The sequence below is a fragment of the Oryx dammah genome, unplaced genomic scaffold, assembly GCF_014754425.2.
Source record: "Oryx dammah isolate SB20612 unplaced genomic scaffold, SCBI_Odam_1.1 HiC_scaffold_20, whole genome shotgun sequence".
Classification (NCBI taxonomy): Eukaryota; Metazoa; Chordata; class Mammalia; order Artiodactyla; family Bovidae; genus Oryx; species Oryx dammah.
In genome coordinates this window covers 56,572,900-56,594,846 of record NW_024070204.1, presented here as the reverse complement: position 1 = coordinate 56,594,846, position 21,947 = coordinate 56,572,900, and the positions used below count along the sequence as shown (strand labels likewise).

The window sequence follows — 21,947 nt, the reverse complement described above, 5'->3', positions numbered from 1 at the left end:
TAGTTTCATTGAGTTAGACAAGGCTGTGGTCCATGTGATTAGATTGGTTAGTTTTCTGTGATTGTGGTTTTTAGCCTGTCTGCCCGCTGACAGAGAAGGATAAGAGGGTACAGAAGCCTCCTGATGGGAGAGGTGACAGAGTAGTTGGTGATATTGATAAGAAATTGAAAAAGGAAGTTATCATGTGAAAATGAATTTAGTTTTGATATCTAAAAATAGTGATATTTCCTAAAGACAACACAGAATGAGGGATAAGAGCCCAGGAAAAATATTTGGCTTTGTCTCTTACAGTTCAGAATGTTATTAACAGTATACAAGTGGTAATTGAATCTATGGTATTAAATAGATCAATCAAGGATACTGAAGACAGTAAAAGAAAAAAAATTATGACTAAATTCTTACTTACACATGCCCATTTTAATTCAGTTTTAATGCAAGAGGTGTAAGTAGAGTGCTTACTGTGTGCCCAATAGTAGCTTACCAAACCAGGCTCAATGATGAGGGAAGCATGCAGATAAAGAAGTAAAGACAAGGGTAAAAATAAGGTGCTTTTGAAAGTGAAAGTGAAGTTGCTCAGTCGTGTCCGACTCTTTGCCACCCATGGACTGTAGCCCACCACGCCTCTCCGTCCATGGGATTCTCTAGGCAAGAATACTGGAGTGGGCCACCATGCTTTTAAGTTATGCTATTGCCAGTGTCAGTAAGAAACTGGTGACTGTGTTAAGTGAGAAAGGCAGTACTAGGTTATAGAGTTTTAATTACATACTACAAAAAGGACTTTGAATCTTATTGTTTAGGTCTCAGTGTTCACTACCTGTCATAAAAGGATGAGATGAAAATCTAGGAGAGTAAAAATTCTTGAAGATGATTTTCTTGGGGCATATTTGTCAGAATCACTGCTTTAAACAATGGTACAGCACTGTAGGTGTTTCAGCAATGAGTACCGTGATAAAAGGGATATTGAGGAAAACCATATTTAAAGGCCTATGGGAAGCACTGGTGGGGTAAAGGCCAGGAAGCAATGTATAACCTTGAGATGTGGATTTTATAGAGACAGCTGTAGGTTCAGCTCCCAGCCCTAGCAACTTACTAGGTATGTGACTTTGAGCAAATTACAACCTATTAATACTTAATTTACTCATAGGTAAAATGAAAATAATACTACCTACCTTACAGGGCTGTGATGAGAATTAATGAAAAGAATAAATATATATAAATTATATTAAAATGAATATAAGAGCTTTGCTCTGTCACTGTTTATTACAGTAATATTAATAACAAACCATTTAGTAATCCAATAAACCAACATCAATTAAAATCTGAATCACAACATTAAATCATTCGTTAATCCCAGTTTGTAACTGATTTTTAAAATGCCAGATTAAAAATATATTTCAAATCATTTCAGAAGTTGCAAATATTACTGACCACACAAATCATTTTATGAATTGGTTCAATGAACATTTAAAATTTGCTGTAAAACATGCTGTCCTATATATAGCAGTAGATACAAAAATGAGTAAGAATATAGACCCTAATCTCTTTACAATTCTGAACGAAGGGCCAATTAAGAGTTTTACCTGACTAACTCGATTCACTTCTTCCTCTTCTTCCTCAGCTTCTTCTCCAAATGAAAGTAAACTAAAATTTCTATTGAAAAAGAAAGAAGGAAAAAAGAATGACATAAGATTAGAAAGGAAAAGTTAAACAAAACTTATAAATATCCTATTTTTAAGGCAATAGAACACAATTTACAAGAAGAAACACATTCTCTCAATAGACAATAATTACTTAGTATTCAGGGGAAATATACTAAGGATATATATTTTTAGCATAACATTAAATGTTTAGTTCCAGATGTTAATATATTGTTGGTGTTATTCAGTTGCAAAATAATGTCTGACTCTGCTAACTCATGGACTGCAGGACACCAGGCTTCCCTGTCCTTCGCTATCTTCTGGAGTTTGCCCAAATTCATGTCTGTTGAGTTGGTGATGCTATGTAACCATCTCATCCTCTGCTGCCCCTTTCTCCTTTTGCTTCAATCTTTCCCATATTTCACATACTAGACTAAACTAATGACCAAAAATCTATCCTGAAAACTACCATTAAATACACTAACTCAAGCATGACAGAAGTAATTAAAGTTTTTTGTGGGTTTCCCAGGTGGCACGCACAGTAAAGAACCTGCATGTCAATGCAGGAAATGTCAGAACCTCAGGTTCTGTCCCCAGGTCTGAAGATCCCCTGGAGGAGGGCACAGAACCCCCACTCCAGTGTTCCTGCCTGGAGAATCCCGTGGACAGAGGAGCCTGGCGGGCTACAGTCCACAGGGTCACAAAGAGTTGGACATGACTGAGCAACTCAACACAGCACAGCATATTATCAAATAAGGATTGCTAAAAAACTAATAAACATATACAGCTCTGAGGGTACTATAAATGGGAAGCAATTTATCTAGTGTCTACCAAAATAATTTCAATATTTTAAAATTAGTAAGTTACACAAAATTATGGGGGGGGCAACAAACTTAGCTAAACAAACAGTCCATGGGAATAAAAAACTAACTTTTGTCTTTTTTGACCCTTCAGATTAATACATCACAAGGAAGATAAATAGTAAGTTATTAAAACTCCTCTGAAATACTGGAAAAACAAAAGATCAGGCAATAAAAGAGGAATTTTCATTTCAAAACTTACTTAGATATAATCAGTAACTATCACATCACCCCTAACATATTTGCTATGAATTAAAAACAAAAACAAAATATCCAACTTTTGGCTCTGCTGTCAAGATAAATCAGTCATGAAATATTATATCTGAATATAGTGATGGTGACTTTTCACCCAGATATAAATTAGTAAAAATAAATCAATACAAAATAGAAATCAAATAAATATATAGTTGTGTAAGAAGTTATTTTGCCACAAGATATCAACTGCCTATTAGAGTCTGGCTCATATTTGACAGTTTATAACAGCAACTTAACTTACATTATAGGATATCAAAGAAAGGAAATGAATATGTATTGAATACCTACACTATTGGGTATTTTCAAATTCCCCTTCTCATTTAAACTTTGTAATAAGCAGATGCTATACTATAAATCTCCATTTTATAAGATGGGGAAACTGAAGCTCAAAGATCAGTAGACTTTGCTTCCTATAACTACAGTAGGCAGGATTATACTTAAAGCTTTCTGAATCTAACACTTATATAAGTACAACAAAATTCCTAAAATGGATGCTACAGTTTAGTAAAAGAGAAAGTTGAAATCTAACTCTGATACCTATTTTAATAAAACAGACAAAATTAATAATGTAAAGAATATTACTCACAGAAATACTGAAGAAATTTCTGTTATTAGAAAACTATCCTCAGGAATTAATCCAGAATACAGAAAGAACTTTATGTGTAAATATATTTATAATAAGGTTATTTTAATAGCATCAAAATAAAGAGTGAGAAAGTTAAATAATATTAACCATGCAGTCATTATATCCTTCATACTTTACTTTCTAACTTCTTTATCCTGAGCATGTATTATTAGAAAAACAAGTAAACAAACAAACAGAAGTTTCAACAACTCATTTATATAAATAATTCTTGTGGTGGTCATAAATATTTATCTATTTATTAACAAACATCTCAGACAATACTTTTTTGGCTTAAGGTTTTCAGTTATACACTGTAATTGAATATAAGAAATATACATCTAGAAAAAGAAACACACACAGATAATTTAGACATATATCCTAGTCCAAACTGGCCTCCCCCTAAATTACTAAACAATTATTACAGAAGGAAACAAAGTGAACTAAATAAATCAGTGTTGCTTTTCAAGTTGAGGAAAAAAATCTTTCCACTCTGATTACTTTGTGCCTTTGGGTTTCAATTTCTTTACTTCCTCCTCTGGTTTCTCTTTTTTTGGCTTTTTTATTTCTCTTGGAATGATGTCATCAAAAGGATTAAATAAAACCTATGAAAAGACATATTTTGAAAATATTACTCAATTTTTAAAATTTCACAAAAAAATAAAACCAATATTTAATTATGGTGCCATAAGTGTCTATTTCTCCTCATAGAACCAGTATAATGATATATATACTTTCACTTACATGGCCTCATTGGATTCTCCCAGTAATCCAATGTGCTATTAAGGAAAAGACTTCCCTGGTGGCTCAGACAGTAAAGCGTCTGTCTACAATGCAGGAGACCCGGGTTTGATCCCTGGGTTGGGAAGATCCTTTGGAGAAGGAAATGGCAATCCACTCCAGTACCTTTGCCTGAAAATTCCCATGGACAGACGAGCCTGGTAGGCTACAGTCCATGGGGTCGCAAAGAGTCGGACATGACTGAGCAACTTCACATTCATTACGGAAAAAACGTTTTATACTTATTTAACAAAAGGGAAAGACATTCAAGAAAACAATATATAGTTAGATAAGCTTGGGTATTTTTTTTAAACTGAGGTATTCTGACTTCAAATCAAATGTTCTTAGGTCCTTGTTTTCTCAATGAAGGATCGGTCTTAAATTACCAAAGACAACACTTCACTGAGCTAAATAAACCTAATTCATCTAGCTTTGCACTATGGAATTTTTCATTCATTGGATTATCAGCTTAAGTTTCATCCTTGAATTCAAAATCTATTATAAAAATTCTTAATCAGAAACTGGAACTAAATTATAGAGCTAAAATCCAAGTTGTGATGTTAACTTAGTATAAAGCTTTCATCTGATAACTGAACAAAAATATTCAACTTCTTTTCAGTTCAGTTCAGTTCAGTCGCTCGGTCGTGTCTGACGATTTGCGACCCCATGAAGTGCACCACGCCAAGCCTCCCTGTCCATCACCAACTCCCGGAGTTCACTCAGACTCATGTCCATCGAGTCAGTGACGCCATCCAGCCATCTCATCCTTTGTCGTCCCCTTCTCCTCCTGCCCCCAATCCCTCCCAGCATCAAAGTCTTTTCCAATGAGTCAACTCTTTGCATGAGGTGGCCAAAGTACTGGAGTTTCAGCTTTAGCATCATTCCTTCCGAAGAAATCCCAGGGTTGATCTCCTTCAGAATGGACTGGTTGGATCTCCTTGCAGTCCAAGGGACTCTCAAGAGTCTTCTCCAACACCACAGTTCAAATGCATCAATTCTTCGGTGCTCAGCCTTCTTCACAGTCTAACTCTCACATCCATACATGACCACAGGAAAAACCATAGCCTTGACTAGACGGACCTTAGTTGGCAAAGTAATGTCTCTGCTTTTGAATATACTATCTAGGTTGGTCATAGCTTCCTTCCAAGGAGTAAGCGTCTTTTAATTTCATGGCTGCAGTCACCATCTGCAGTTTTTGGAGCCCAAAAAAATAAAGTCTGACACTGTTTCCACTGTTTCCCCATCTATTTCCCATGGGACCAGATGCCATGATCTTCGTTTTCTGAATGTTGAGCGTTAAGCCAACTTTTTCACTCTCCTCTTTCACTTTCATCAAGAAGCTTTTTAGTTCCTCTTCACTTTCTGCCATAAGGGTGGTGTCATCTGCATATCTGAGGTGATTGATATTTCTCCCAGCAATCTTGATTCCAGCTTGTGTCTCTTCCAACCCAGCGTTTCTCATGATGTACTCTGCATAGAAGTTAAATAAGCAGGGTGACAACATACAGCCTTGATGTACTCCTTTTCCTATTTGGAACCAGTCTGTTGTTCCATGTCCAGTTCTAACTGTTGCTTCCTGACCTGCATACAGATTTCTCAAGAGGCAGGTCAGGTGGTCTGGTATTCCCATCTCTTGAAGAATCTTCCACAGTTTATTGTGATCCACACAGTCAAAGGCTTTGGCATACTCAATAAAGCAGAAATAGATGTTTTTCTGGAACTCTCTTGCTTTTTCCATGATCCAGCGGATGTTGGCAATTTGATCACTGGTTCCTCTGCCTTTTCTAAAACCAGCTTGAACATCAGGAAGTTCACGGTTCACATATTGTTGAAGCCTGGCTTGGAGAATTTTGAGCATTACTTTACTAGCATGTGAGATGAGTGCAATTGTGCAGTAGTTTGAGCATTCTTTGGCATTGCCTTTCTTTGGGATTGGAATGAAAACTGACCTTTTCCAGTCCTGTGGCCACTGCTGAGTTTTCCAAATTTGCTGGCATATTGAGTGCAGCACTTTCACAGCATCATCTTTCAGGATTTGAAAGAGCTCAACTGGCATTCCATCACTTCCAGTAGCTCTGTTCATAGTGATGCTTTCTAAGGCCCACTTGCCTTCACATTCCAGGATGTCTGGTTCTAGATGAGTGATCACACCATCGTGATTATCCGGGTCGTGAAGATCTTTTTTGTACAGTTCTTCTGTGTATTCTTGCCACCTCTTCTTAATATCTTCTGCTTCTGTTAGGTCCATACCATTTCTGTCCTTTATCGAGCCCGTCTTTGCATGAAATGTTCCCTTGGTATCTCTAATTTTCTTGAAGAGATCTCTAGTCTTTCCCATTCTGTTATTTTCCTCTATTTCTTTGCATTGATCGCTGAAGAAGCTTTTATCTCTTCTTGCTATTCTTTGGAACTCTGCATTCAGATGCTTATATCTTTCCTTTTCTCCTTGGCTTTTTGCTTCTCTTCCTTTCACAGCTATTTGTAAGGCTTCCCCAGACAGCCATTTTGCTTTTTTGCATTTCTTTTCCATGGGGATGGTCTTGATCCCTGTCTCCTGTACAATGTCACGAACCTCATTCCATAGTTCATCAGGCACTCTATCTATCAGATCTAGGCCCTTAAATCTATTTCTCACTTCCACTGTATAATCATAAGGGATTTGATTTAGGTCATACCTGAATGGTCTAGTGGTTTTCCCTACTTTCTTCAATTTCAGTCTGAATTTGGCAATAAGGAGTTCATGATCTGAGCCACAGTCAGCTCCCAGTCTTGTTTTTGCTGACTGTATAGAGCTTCTCCATCTTTGGCTGCAAAGAATATAATCAATCTGGTTTCGGTGTTGACCATCTGGTGATGTCCATGTGTAGAGTCTTCTCTTGTGTTGTTGGAAGAGGGTGTTTGCTATGACCAGTGCATTTTCTTGGCAAAACTCTATTAGTCTTTGCCCTGCTTCATTCTGCATTCCAAGGCCAAATTTGCCTGTTGCTGCTGCTCCTGCTGCTAAGTCACGTCAATCGTGTCCGACTCTGTGTGACCCCATAGACGGCAGCCCACCAGGCTCCCCCGTCCCTGGGATTCTCCAGGCAAGAACACTGGAGTGGGTTGCCATTTCCTTCTCCAATGCATGAAAGTGAAAAGTGAAAGTGAAGTCACTCAGTCGCATCTGACTCTTAGCAACCCCATGGACTGCAGCCTACCAGGCTCCTCCATCCATGGGAGTTTCCAGGCAGGAGTACTGGAGTGGGTTGCCATTGCCTTCTCCAAATTTGCCTGTTACTCCAGGTGTTTCTTGACTTCCTATTTTTGCATTCCAGTCCCCTATAATGAAAAGGACACCTTGTTTGGGTGTTAGTTCTACAACGTCTTGCAGGTCTTCATAAAACCGTTCAATTTCAGCTTCTTCAGCATTACTTGTTGGGGCATAGACTTGGTTTACAGTGATACTGAATGGTTTGCCTTGGAAATGAACAGAGATCAGTCTGCCACTTTTGAGATTGCATCCAAGTACTGCATTTCGGACTCTTGTTGACCATGATGGCTACTCCATTTCTTCTGAGGGATTCCTGCCCGCAGTAGTAGATATAATGGTCATCTGAGTTAAATTCACCCATTCCAGTCCATTTTAGTTCACTGATTCCTAGAATGTCGATGTTCACTCTTGCCACCTCTTGTTTGACCCCTTCCAATTTGCCTTGATTCATGGACCTGACATTCCAGGTTCCTATGCAATATTGCTCTTTATAGCAGTGGACCTTGTTTCTATCACCAGTCACATCAACAACTGGGTATTGTTTTTTCTTTGGCTCCATCCTTTCACTCTTTCTGGAGTTATTTCTTCACTGATCTCCAGTAGCATATTGGGCACCTACTGACCTGGGGAGTTCCTCGTTCAGTATCCTATTATTTTGCCTTTTCATACTGTTCATGGGGTTCTCAAGGGAAGAATACTGAAGTGGTTTGCCATTCCCTTCTCCAGTGGACCACATTCTGTCAGACCTCTCCACCATGACCCGCCCATCTTGGATTACCCCGCGGGCATGGCTTAGTTTCATTGAGAAAGTGACAAAGTAATATATCTCTAATAATCATGTTCATACCTCACAACTTCTTATTTTATGTGGATTTCGTGGTCTTTCTTCATCATCAATGTCTACTTCTGTCAGCCGTAGCATGTTATATACTGTATCCCCTGTAACCTATCAAATAAAAAAGGAAATTTAATTGAAAATTATTAAATTCATTCTTTGAAATCAGGGAGGACTTTTGAAAATATTTTTAAAGTAATTAAAAAGGCATTTCATATTATATAAGATTATATGCATTAAACAGTGCAAATAAAGCAACATAATCCTAAGGGGAAAAGGTTTGACAAGCTTTAACTACTCAATAAGATTTTTGGGAAATTTCCAACATATGTCAGTTTTTATTAAAAACACAATGCCAAGTAACTTCCTTCTAAATGACTACATTTTGTTCAAACATTATAAACAAATTTAGACTTTAGAAAAGGGTAGAACAAGCAAATAGTGGTAAGTGCTTTGGAGACATTATCATGCTTAATCCTCAAAACATCCTAAAGTAGGTACTATCATTATCTTTCTTCTCTAGATAAGAAAATTGAGGCTGAAAGAAGTTGTAGATCTGACAGTGATGGCCTTTCTGACCTCTAACTACTATGCCATACTTTGCCTCTACTGTGTGAGTTATATAACACTGGTTGTAAACAATGTTGCAGAAGGACAACCTAAATATAATTTTATTAAATACTTATTTTTTTAAATAACAGGGAGGAAAATCCCTGAATGTCAGACAACCTGTGTTGGAGTGGCTCAAAAATATTAAGCAACAATACTGCATTCCATATTTTTGGCATGACTCCTTTCATTAAATATTTAAAAATCTAAAATAATACCAGTTTTCCAGTTGTGCTGTTTGTTTTTTTTTGTTTTGTTTTCATCAGCACAAAATCCAGTTTTGTCTGGGATATGGGGAAACCATTCCAATTGAACCAGTAGAGGGAGCTGATACACTAGTGATGCTTAATATGCCTATCACTTAAGGCATCTGAGAACATATTCATGAAAAGGGAGAAGCATGAGGAAAAAAAAAACAACCCTTTGAATCCCTTTAAAAGAAAACTATTGAAAATTCTACGGAAGTGACAATCTCTGATATGCTGTTAAATGTCAGCAGGATTAAATGGCACTATTCAAAGTAATATTTCAGGTAAGCAGTTTAAATGTTAACACAACTTCCACTTTAAACTGAAGGGAATTCATTATTAACAAAATAAATTTTAAATTACTAAATGTTATTACCTAAATGTCTTTCTAAAAACATTAAAACATATCAGTTGAGTGACAAAGCAGTTGATAATAACGATTAAAACAATTTTAGAAAAAATAAAAATTTTAAGTTAAAAATCAATGACTGGCCTAAAACACACAAAGAAAAATTCAGGTGGTCCCTCACAGCTCATTATAACAGGAATATGGAGCATTTCACCATTTTTAGAAATAATAAATAAAATATCCTAGGGAATATTTTTATGAAGGCAGCTCTTAGGTAAGTTGATTACATATATCATAGAAGCCTAAGATAACTGGATACAAACCTTTCCAAAGATGGTGTGCTTATTGTTAAGTTCATCAGCTCGACCCAGGGTAAAGAAAAACTGGCTGCCATTATCATGAGGGCCAGCATTTGCCATGGCAACCAGTCCTCTACGATTAAAACGCAACCGTGAGTGGAATTCATCCTGAAGCATTAAAAAAAAAAAAATAGATATAGTGAATGTCCTGTTATAAGGCCCCTCATATTTCAGCTAACAAACAAGGTCCCACACAACTTCTACTGATTTTCACATATAATCAAATCCAATATCTGCAGTTCCTTCAATCTACTAATCTTGACTTTACTCACCTGTGTCTTCTAAATACACTCAAACACAAATTTTTTGTGGAAGGTTGCCTACTTACACTGAGCAAGGGTACTCAAGGGGAATGGATTTCTGAGACATTTCCCTATTCTTCTCATCCCTCAAAGCCATCTAAGCTTTCAGTTCAGTTCAGTTCAGTCACTCAGTCGTGTCCAACTCTTTGTAACCCCATGAACCGCAGCACACCAGGCCTCCCTGTCCATCACCACCTCCCAGAGTTCACCCAAACCCATGTCCATTGAGTCAGCAATGCCATCCAACCATCTCATCCTCTGTCGTCCCCTTCTCCTCCTACCCTCAATCTTTCCCAGCATCAGGGTCCTTTCCAATAAGTCAGCTCTTCGCATCAGGTGGCCAAAGTACTGGAGGTTCAGCTTCAACATCAGTCCTTCCAATGGACACCCAGGACTGATCTTCTTTAGGATGGACTGGTTTGATCTCCTTGCAGTCCAAGGGACTCTCAAGAGTCTTCTCCAACACCACAGTTCAAAAGCATCAATTCTTCTGCACTCACCAGTCCAACTCTCACATCCATACAGGACTACTGGAAAAACCATAGCCTTGACTAGACAGACCTTTGTTGGCAAAGTAATGTCTCTGCTTTTTAATATGCTGTCTAGGTTGGTCATAACTTTCCTTCCAAGCTTTAAGGACCATCTATTTCTTTTTTCTCCAGGATAACTACTTTTGAGTCATTATAGAGGCTTCAACGGGCTTCCCTTGTGGCTCAGTTGGTCAAGAATCTGCCTCCAATGCAGAAGACCCCAGTTCAATCCCTGGGTTGGGAAGATCCGCTGGAGAAGGGAAAGGCTACCCATTCCATATTCTGGCCTGGAGAATTCCATGGACAATATAGTCTATGGGTTCACAAAGAGTCAGACAAGACTGAGTGACTTTCATTATCACTTTAAAAAATAAGCCACATTATTAAATCTGAATTAATTGTTAGGGCTTCCCTTGTGGCTTAGCTGGTAAAATATCTGCCTGCAATGCAGCAGACCTGGGTTCAATCCTCGGGTTGTGAAGATCCTCTGGAGAAGGGAACGGCCACCCACTCCAGTATTCTGGCCTGGAGAATTCCATAGACTGTACAGTCCATGGGGTTGCAAAGAGTCGAACATGACTGTGCAACCTTCACTTCACTTCAGAAGCTTCAACTATTCTCTTCTCGATCCTTTTCTAAATGTCATGAAACAACTGTTTTCTTATTTGTTTAATTCAAGGAAGCTAGTGTGATGGTGTTAGGTGCTTTACTATGCTTTTTAAAGTTTCAAGTTGAAATTTCTTTGAACTGGCACTGGTTCCATTTGGCAGTTTTCAAAAAAAGCAGGAGCAAGCCATTCTAAGGTGGTTTTCTTACTAGGGTTGGGCTACGTAACATTTACACCAGTCTCTTAGTTAACAAAAGAGCAGATACTAGACTCACTTTTAATGTAGACATGTTTTATAATCAATGCTTTTCAGAAAGAAAGTTCTTTTCCTTTAATAAATTTTTCTCAAGAGATCTAAACTCAAAAGATTGTAACTCTGTACACTGTATTCAAAATGACCTAACTGAAAAATTTACCAAGCTTCCCTGGTGGCTCAGTGGTAGAGAATCCACTTGCCAATGAAGGAGACATAGGCTTGATCCCTGGTCCCAGGAAATTCCACATGCCATGTAGCAACTGAGCCGGTGAGCCACAACTACTGAGCCTGCACTCTGGAGCCTGGCCACTGCAACTCCTGAACCCATGCACTGAAAGGAAGAGAGCCCCTGCTCACCGCAACTACAGAAAAGCCCACACAGCAGCGAAGACCCAGCACAGCCCAAATTAAATAAAATTAATTTAAAATTGTACCAACTTATCTGTATTACCTGAATAAAATAAGCGAAAATCTCAATTTAGAAAGGAATCGTCACAAGAGCTATTCTGTTAATCAAATAATAAAGGAATGCTTCCTACCAGATGGAGGCTCTAAAATTATAAGATATCTCAATTTTGTAAAATATAAAATAGTCTAACAGTGACATTTGAGATTTTTAAAACTATTTCACTTGCTCTAAAGGCCATTATCATGTGAAAATTAAAGCAAACAGTTCAAGCATTTTTCTCAAGAGTCATATAGTAGTCCAGTATAAAATTAAAGGAAATTCCAGACGCTCTATCCTTTTAGTATAAATGTGAATTTTTTAAAAATTCACATATTTTAAGAGCTACTGATGTTTACTAATAGAACATAATATTGATACCATAAGACTGATAAACAACCCAGCTTTTAGCCTTTACTTGAACCCACCATTATCCTTAATATCGTAAATATAACATTAACTCTTTCTTCTTAGATCTGTGTTGGCAGTTAACAAAGCATTGACCTATTCTTGATTAAAACTTACATCTTTTTCTAACATTTTTTATGTTGCTTCTTTCTTCTATTTCCCCGTGTTACGGCATGCATTTTGTGATTTCTGATTAAGGCATGCAGTTTGTGCCACAAAGGTCTACTGTGTACAGTTTAAAATGAATTCTGCCCTGGACTGAATTATGTTCTCCTGGAGTTCATGTTGACACTCTAACCTCCAATGTGACTATACTGAAGGGGAAAAGACACCGAAACGCTCTCTCTCCACCATGTGAAGACACAGTAAGAAGGCAGCCATTTGCAAGCCAGCAAGAGAACCTTCATAGGTGGTGAATGCTAGTACCTTGATCTCAGACTTCTTAGCCTCCAGAACTGTGAGAAATAAATCCTACTGTTTAAACCACCCAGTCAGAAGTACTTTGTTATAGCGGCTCAAGTAAATTAATATAAATTCTATGTACTGTTAAAATAAAATGTTTTAAAATCAGATGGTATATGCAATGTCCTAGAAATGTTTTACATGTGCAAAGTTACAAAGATCAGATAATCAGATATCATGAAAAATGTTGTCTTTTCCCTGATTCACATTATGCTCACTACCACCTTTAGCTCTACCTGAATTCAATCTAGCATAAAACTCTGTGATAAGACAACTTAGAAAGAAAGCTTAATGGGATAAGTGCTGCACTTATTCTGTATAATCCTAAATATAGACCCCATTTTGTGTACCAATGTAAAATGCGTTTTCTTCTGGGGCTCAATCATTTCAATTAAGCAATCCAAACTGACTTGAAAATAAATTGTAAAATTTAATCTCACCTTGAATGGGACTCCATAGATAGATTCTCCACCAGTCCCTGTGCCAGTAGGATCTCCCCCTTGGACTATAAAGCCAGGCACAACTCTATGAAATATGGTGTTGTCATAATATGCTGGAAGAAAATAATAAAGAATTTATCATTCTCTGTTATTTCAGTGTTAGTATAAAGAAATGCAACAGATTTCTGAATGTTAATCTTGTGTCCTGCTACCTTCCTGAAATCATTTATCAGTTCTAATAGTTTTTGTGTGGAGTCTTTGGGGTTTTCTACATAGAGTATCATGCCATCTGCATATAATGACAATTTTACCTCTTCCTTTCCAATCTGGATAACTTTTATTTATTTTGCTTGTCTAACTGTTATGGCTAGGACTTCTAATACTATGTTGAATAAAAGTGGTAAGAGTCTTGTCTTGTTCCAAATTTTAGCAAGAAGGCTTTCAGTTTTTCACCATTGAGTATTATGCTGACTGTGGTTTGTTACAAATAGCTTTTATTATGGTGAGATATTTCCCGTCATACCCATTTTGGTGAGAGTTTTTATCATGAATGAATACTGAATTTTATCAAATGCTTTACTGAGATGACCATGTGGTTTTTGTCTTTTTTGTTGACAAAACAGTCCCTTTTAAAATTACATCAAAAAATAAAATAAAATACCTAGGAATAAACCTGACCAAGGAGGTGAAAGACCTATATACTGAGAACTATAAAACACTGATAAAGGAAATCAGAAATGATTCAAAAAATGGAGATATCCCACACTCGTAGGTTAGAAAAATTAACATTGTTAAAGTGGCCATACTACCCAAACCAATCTAAACATTAAATGTGATCCCTATCAAATTATCTATAACATTTTTCATGAAACTAAATCAAGTAACCCTAAATTTATATGGAAACACAAAAGACCCCGAAATGCCAAAGCAATCCTGAGGAAAAAGAACAAAGGTAGAAGCATAAGTATCTCAGACTTCAGACAATACTTCAAAGCCACAGTAATCAAAACATGTGGTGTTAGCACAAAAACAGACATATAGATCAATGGAATGAAATAGAGGGCCCAGAAGTAAATCCACACACTGTGGTCAATTATTTTCAACAAAGGAGGTAAGAATAAACAATGGAGAAAAGACAGTCTCTTCAGAAAGTGGTATTAGGAAAGCTGGACAGCTGCATATAAATCAATGAACTTAGAAAACAAACTCAAAATGGCTTAAAGACTTAAATACAAGATATCACGCAATGAAACTACTAGAAGAGAACATAAGCAAAACTCTGACTTAAATCCTAACAATGTTTTCCTAGGTCAGTCTCCCAGAACAAACAAAAATACAAGCAAAAGTAAACAAATAGGACCTGGTCACACTTATAAGCTTTTGCACAGCAAAGGAAACTATAAACAAGATGAAAAGACAACCTATGGAATGAGACAGAATATGCAAAAGATGAGACTGACAAGGAATTAATTTCAAAAATATACAAACAGCTCATACAGCTTAATAGAACCAAACAACCCAATCAAAAATTGGGCATAAGATGTAAATAAACTTTTCTTCAAAGAAGACATACAAATGGCCAAAAAATACATAAAAGGAAGCTCAACATCACTAATTATTAGAGAATGCAAATCAAAACCATAATGAGGTATGACATCACACCAGTCAAAATGGCCATCATCAAAAAGTCTACAAACAATAAATGGGTGTAAATGTAAATGTAATAAATGAGCTAGTGTAGAGAAAAAGGAAACCTTCTAACACTGTTGGTGGAAATGTAAACTGGTGTGGCCACTATGGAGAAGAGTATGGAGGTTCCTTAAAAAAACTAAAAATAGAGTTACCATGTGATCCAGCAATCCCACTCCCGGGCATATATCCAGAAAAGACAAAAACTCTAATTTGAAAAGATATACACAACACCAATGTTCATACAGCAGTATTTACAATAGCCAAGACATGGAAGCAACCTGTGTCCATCAACAGATGAATGGGTAAAGAAGATGTGGCAGATAGATAGATATAGCAATATATATACATATCAGTTCAGTTCAGTCACTCAGTCGTGTCCGACTCTTTGCGACCCCATGAATCGCAGCATGCTAGGCTTCCCTGTCCATCACCAACTCCCGGAGTTCACTCAAACTCAAGTCCATCGAGTCGGTGATGCCATCCAGCCATCTCATCCTCTCTCGTCCCCTTCTCCTCCTGCCCCCAATCCCTCCCAGCATCAGACTCTTTTCCAATGAGTCAACTCTTCACATGAGATGGCCAAAGTACTGGAGTTTCAGCTTCAGCATCAGTCTTTCCGAAGAACACCCAGGACTGATCTCCTTTAGAATGGACTGGTTGGATCTCCTTGCAGTCCAAGGGACTCTCAAGAGTCTTCTCCAACACCACCGTTCAAAAGCATCAATTCTTTGGCGCTCAGCTTTCTTCACTGTCCAACTCTCACATCCATACATGACTATAGGAAAAACCATAGCCTTGACTAGATGGACCTTTGTTGGCAAAGTAATATCTCTGCTTTTTAATATCCTATCTAGGTTGGTCATAACTTTCCTTCCAAGGAGTAATCATCTTTTAATTTCATGGCTGCAATCACCATCTGCAGTGATTTTGGAGCCCAAAAAAATAAAGTCTGACACTGTTTCCACTGTTTCCCCATCTATTTCCCATGAAGTGATGGGACCAGATGCCATGATCTTGGTTTTCTGAATGTTGAGCTTTAAGCCAACTTTTTCACTCTCCTCTTTCACTTTCATCAAGAGGTTTTTTAGTTCCTCTTCATTTTCTGCCATAAGGGTGGTGTCATCTGCATATCTGAGGTGATTGATATTTCTCCCAGCAATCTTGATTCCAGCTGTGCTTCTTCCAGCCCAGTGTTTCTCATGATGTACCCTGCATATAAGTTAAATAAGCAGGGTGACAATATACAACCTTGATGTACTCCTTTTCCTATTTGGAACCAGTCTGTTGTTCCATGTCAAGTTCTAACTGTTGCTTCCTGACCTGCATACAGATTTCTCAAGAGGCAGGTCAGGTGGTCTGGTATTCCCATCTCTTTCAGAATTTTCCACAGTTTACTGTGATCCACACAGTTAAAGGCTTTGGCATAGTCAATAAAGCAGAAATCACACATATATTAATGAATGAAATATTTCAATCAAAGAATGAAATAATGCTATCTGCAGCAACATGAATGGACTAAAGATTATCATAAGTGAAGTCAGAGAAAGACAAATATCATATATTATCACTTACATGGAGAATCTAAAAAATGATACAAATGAACTAATTTACAAAACAGAAACAGACTAGCAGACATAGAAAACAAACTTGGAAAAGGGGGTGGAGGAAGGATAAATTAAGAGTTTGGGGACTTCCCTGGTGGCCTAGTGGTTGAGAATCGCCAATGCAGGGGACATGGGTTCGACACCTGATCTGGGAAGATCCTACATGCCATGGGGCCTGCACCACAACTACTGAGCCCACAAGCTGCAACTAGAGGAGCCCATGTGCCCTAGAGCTCATGCCTCACAAAAGAGAAGCCAGTGCAATGAGAGGCCTCCACACTGCAACTAGAGAGCAGCCCCTGTTTGCCTCAACTGGGGAAAGCCCACACACAGCAACAAAGACCCAGCATGGCCAAAACTGAATTAATCTGAAAAAAGAGCTTGGGATTAGCAGCTACAAACTACTATACAAAAAATAAACAAGGATCAATGGATAACACAGGACAGTATTCAGTATCCGTATCAGTATTCAGTATCCTGCAATAACCTATAATGAAAAAGAATCTGAATCTATTTACCTATGGACATGGAACAAAAGACTGGTTCCAAATAGGAAAAGGAGTATATCAAGGCTGTATATTGTCACCCTGCTTATTTAACTTCTATGCAGAGTACATCAAGAGAAACGCTGAACTGGAAGAAACACAAGCTGGAATCAAGACTGCCGGGAGAAATATCAATAACCTCAGATATGCAGATGACACCGCCATTATGGCAGAAAGTGAAGACGAACTAAAAAGCCTCTTGATGAAAGTGAAAGAGGAGAGTGAAAAAGTTGGCTTAAAGCTCAACATTCAGAAAACCAAGATCATGGCATCTGGTCCCATCACTTCATGGGAAATAGATGGGGAAACAGTGGAAACAGTGTCAGACTTTATTTTTGGGGGCTCCAAAATCACTGCAGATGGTGATTGCAGCCATGAAATTAAAAGATGCTTACTCCTTGGAAGAAAAGTTATGACCAACCTAGATAGCATATTCAAAAGCAGAGACATTACTTTGCCGACTAAGGTCCGTCTAGTCAAGGCTATGGTTTTTCCAGTAGTCATATATGGATGTGAGAGTTGGACTGTGAAGAAGGCTGAGCACCGAAGAATTGATGCTTTTGAACAGTGGTGTTGGAGAAGACTCTTGAGAGTCCCTTGGACTGCAAGGAGATCCAACCAGTCCGTTCTGAAGGAGATCAACCCTGGGATTTCTTTGGAAGGAATGATGCTAAAGCTGAAACTCCAGTACTTTGGCCATCTCATGCAAAGAGTTGACTCATTGGAAAAGACTCAGATGCTGGGAGGGATTGGGGGCAGGAGGAGAAGGGGACGACCGAGGATGAGATGGCTGGATGGCACCACTGACTCGATGGACATGAATGTGATTGAACTCCGGGAGTTGGTGATGGACAGGGAGGCCTGGCGTGCTGCGATTTATGGGGTCTAAAGAGTCGGACACGACTGAGTGACTGAACTGAACTGATATTTAAATCACTTTGCTGTACATCTGAAATTAATACACTTTAATAAAATGAAAATTTATCAACGCCTAAAACTAAGTGTATCTATAGTTAGAGTTAACACAACTGGTCACAAGATTTTTTTTTTCCCCAGAATGTTAAATAGGCTCCTTAACCAAAATGTTTTCTTCCCTACTTACTATAAAATATCTAACTCAGTTTCTACAGAAACCATAGTATTGGTTGTTTTGTATCTACTTCAAGGATTCTCTCAAACTCTGGATGCAATTTTCAAAATAAAAATTGAAGAGGTTTTGGTATAGATCTATGGTTCTCAACTAAGGGTAGGAGGAGCAGCAATTTTTCTCTGTGGCACATATTTGTGAATGTCTGGAAATATCTGGCTGTCACACATGGGAAATGTTACTGGCATCTAGTAGGGAAAGACCAGGGATACTTGTAAACATCCTACGAGACACAAAAAATCCCCACAACAAAGAATTACTAGCCCCAAATATCAATAGTGCTGGAGACTGAGAAACCTTCATAGAGATAAATAGCCTCTTTCTTAATTCTCCCTCGTCTCCCCACAGAAAATTAACTTATACAAACACTATACAAATCCAAAATATATCAAAATTACTCACTGATTATGGGTCTGGCACCATCAGTGCACCCTGCTCAAGAAACAGTCAATAAATAAAATGAGTAATCAACACAATATATAATTGAGTCATTGGAAAAGACTCCGATGCTGGGAAACATTGAGGGCGGATGGCATCACTGATTCAATGGACATGAGTTTGAGCAAGCTCCGAGAGTTGGCGATGGACAGGGAAGCCTGGTGTGCTGCAGTCCACAGGGTCTCAATGAGACGGACATGACTTAGTGACTGAATAACGAATTAGACTCTCATTAAGTTTGCTAAATGACTGAAGAAATTATTTGTATTTATATATAAATACACTAATAAACATACGAGATCTTATATGATCCCTGAATTGATTGAGTTGGAGTCAATAATTGAGTGTAGTTATAATTTAATCACATGCTGATGACTGTAAAACAAAGATGAAAAGGGCACAGTTCCCTAAATACTCTACTGAGCTGCAGAACTTCTTGACACCAGATTTCTTATCAAAGAGAATGATAAATGTCTCCATTAATTAAATCATTTGAGTTGAGTCTTCTACTATGTGAAACTGAACCAACCCAACTCATTCAACAACAAATACTTATCAAGTGCCTACTGTGGACCAGGCACTGTACTGATACAATTACTGACATAATCTATAAAATACCAATTACATGAGTACTTTTGACACTTTTTTAGGCAAAACATGACTATGGTTTATCATAATTCACAAAATACTGTAATACTGCAGCTTGTTCACAGGCACCCTTATAATTTTTCACATGAGCAAGCTATAACTGGAAATAAAACTCACATTTAAAAAAAGTAACAACAAAGTAACAAGTAATCTAACAACTGTACCCAGTTTGGAGGATGGATTGGAAGAAATAGAAAGGAAGATTAACTGATTTTTTTTCCCCAATCCATTCTGAGTGAAGATCTGTTGCACTACATTCATAAGAACTCCCAAGTACAGATAAGTTCTCTTTGGCTACAAACAGAAATTGTAAAAACCAAGGAATCTAAAAGTATTTCTCCTGTGTTCCTAAGTAACCATTTACTTTGATTAACAATGTGTATTGCAGTTAGCAACTGTAAGTCTTGCCTCTCGTTGGCTATAACCTGAAAACTCAATTTTCTTAAAAAAAAAAATTGATATATAATTGATGTACAAGATTACATTAGTTTCAGATGTACAACACAGGGATTCAATATTTGCATATATTGTGAAATGTTCACAGACAATAAATCTAGTTAACATCCATCACCACACAGTTACAAATTTTTTTTCTTGTGCTGAGAACTTGTAAGATACACTCTTTTAACAACTTCCAAATATGCAATAACTATAGTCAACATGCTGCACATATAATTTTCTAATTATGAAACCAACAATATAAATTACTCATAGTGCTATTCTGAAGATTAAATAATATGGAGGCAACCTATAAATTCTCAAGTTCAACACAAATGTGACATCAAACTTTAATATTTCCACTTAAATTTGACAAATCCCTATTTAAATTTGAATATAAAACATACCCCAGCCTACATCAAAAAATAAAAATAATCCATTATGCCCATAATATGTAAGCAACAGTTTTTAGCACATGGTCAGATTTACTTTTTCAAAGGATCACTTAAACTCCAGTAAGTTACAAGGCTGGATAGAGAGCAACTGTTGTCCAATTAAAACACAACTATGGCTTATCTGGAGACACACAGATTCAAGAATTCTCTAGAACAGGATCTATTAAGACTCCACAATCTATTTGAGATGACGGAAGAGGGAAATGAAACAGGTTTTTACTGTGTTTTCAAATTTTAACATTACCCATCTTTCCTATTTGTACTTCCTATTAAGTCTTTCAGTGACGTTGGATTTTAAACTTTTCTTTATTTTCCTAATTATATTCTTGTCATATAAATGAAATTATTATAACATTATATATATTGAATATAAATTTTCTGTAGTTTTTCTACACTTTAATTTTGTATTCTATCATGCCTAAAATTCCAAATTTCCACATAATTTCTATATCCATTATTTCTACTTCCTTGTAATTTATTAATAATCACTGTTGAACTGTGCCTGCCTATCCACCTGCCAAAGCAGGAGACTTAAGAGACACAGGGTTCAATCCCTGAGTCAGGAAGATTCCCGGGAGTAGGACATGGCAACCCACTGCAATATTTTTGCTTAGAGAATCTGGGAGACAGAAGAGCCTGGTGGCTATGGTCCATAGGGCTGCAAAGAGTCAGACACGACTGAAGTAACTCAGCATGCGTGCATGCACATTGAACTATGCACTTAGAGCTTATCATGTGCTATAAAAGATCTTGCTGTTTGCAATGTTTGACGTCCTTCTTAAATGTTTATGTATCATTCAATTAGTATTTTGAAGAGGTCTTGCTATTTCATTATGTGTGTTCATAATGTCCTCCTGAATTTTCTCCACTACTGAAAAAAGCAATTTATATGTACCTCAAATAGAAAATGAAGTTTCTATTTGGATGCTGAGTCTGCTACTGTCATTAAGTTTTATATTTCTGGCTATAACAACATATGGGTATAACAACATATTCTGACTAGTTATATTTCTGCTCAAGCACATATAGGAATTTACACTGTATTTTAAAATCATGTATATGTGTCTCTTAGAATTTTTTTTGTGTTTACTTCTGCAAATATTATCTTTAATAACTTTTTACTTAAAACTTCTTTATGAGCTCTCTATTTTAGCTCATTGGGTTTTTTTAAACAAATATTTTAGTTTTGTAAAGATATTTCTTTTAACCTCTTACTATAATATTTAAATGTTTGTAACTTCTAAAGAATTTAAAACTCTTGCTAAAGGAGAAAGAGGATAAAAGATAACTGATGAAGCATGGACACTGAGGAGACATGGCTGAAATAAAATTTCAAAAGAGTTAACAGTCACATAAAGTATAAAAAGTTTGATGTTCCTATTTACTTCTCTTTTTGCTCCCCACTTTGCTTTTCAAACCTAAAATTTTATTTCTTCCTCATTTTTCAGAAGAATTAATCAAATTATCAAAGATAACAAGCTTCCCTTCTCTTCTTTAACCTACTTTTAAAACTTGTAATTTTTAAAAATTCTCACTCATTTAAAAAAAAACTTTTTTTGGTTACACCACATGGCATGTGGGATCTCAGTTCCTCAACCAGCAATCAAAACTGCACCCCCTACATCGGAAGGGCAGGATCTTAACCACTGGATCACCAGGGAATTTCTGTAACATTTTCACAGTTTTGAGTGTTCACCTAACTATCTTGTGAAGATCTGAAATCCAA

At 37.1% G+C, this 21,947-nt stretch overlaps 1 protein-coding gene across 2 annotated transcripts in view; it reads right to left on the bottom strand.

Annotated features, from left to right (window-relative positions):
• Nucleotides 1–21,947, bottom strand: part of CWC27 (CWC27 spliceosome associated cyclophilin) — a 253,943-nt gene that overhangs the window by 216,611 nt on the left and 15,385 nt on the right. For both annotated transcript variants that reach the window (XM_040262597.1, XM_040262596.1), the window contains exons 3-7: nt 13,255–13,367; nt 9,769–9,912; nt 8,252–8,350; nt 3,876–3,979; nt 1,581–1,650 (exon numbers count right to left, since the gene is read on the bottom strand). In XM_040262597.1, the coding sequence (XP_040118531.1) occupies nt 1,581–1,650; nt 3,876–3,979; nt 8,252–8,350; nt 9,769–9,912; nt 13,255–13,367 (530 nt within the window). The remainder of the gene's footprint in view (nt 1–1,580; nt 1,651–3,875; nt 3,980–8,251; nt 8,351–9,768; nt 9,913–13,254; nt 13,368–21,947) is intronic.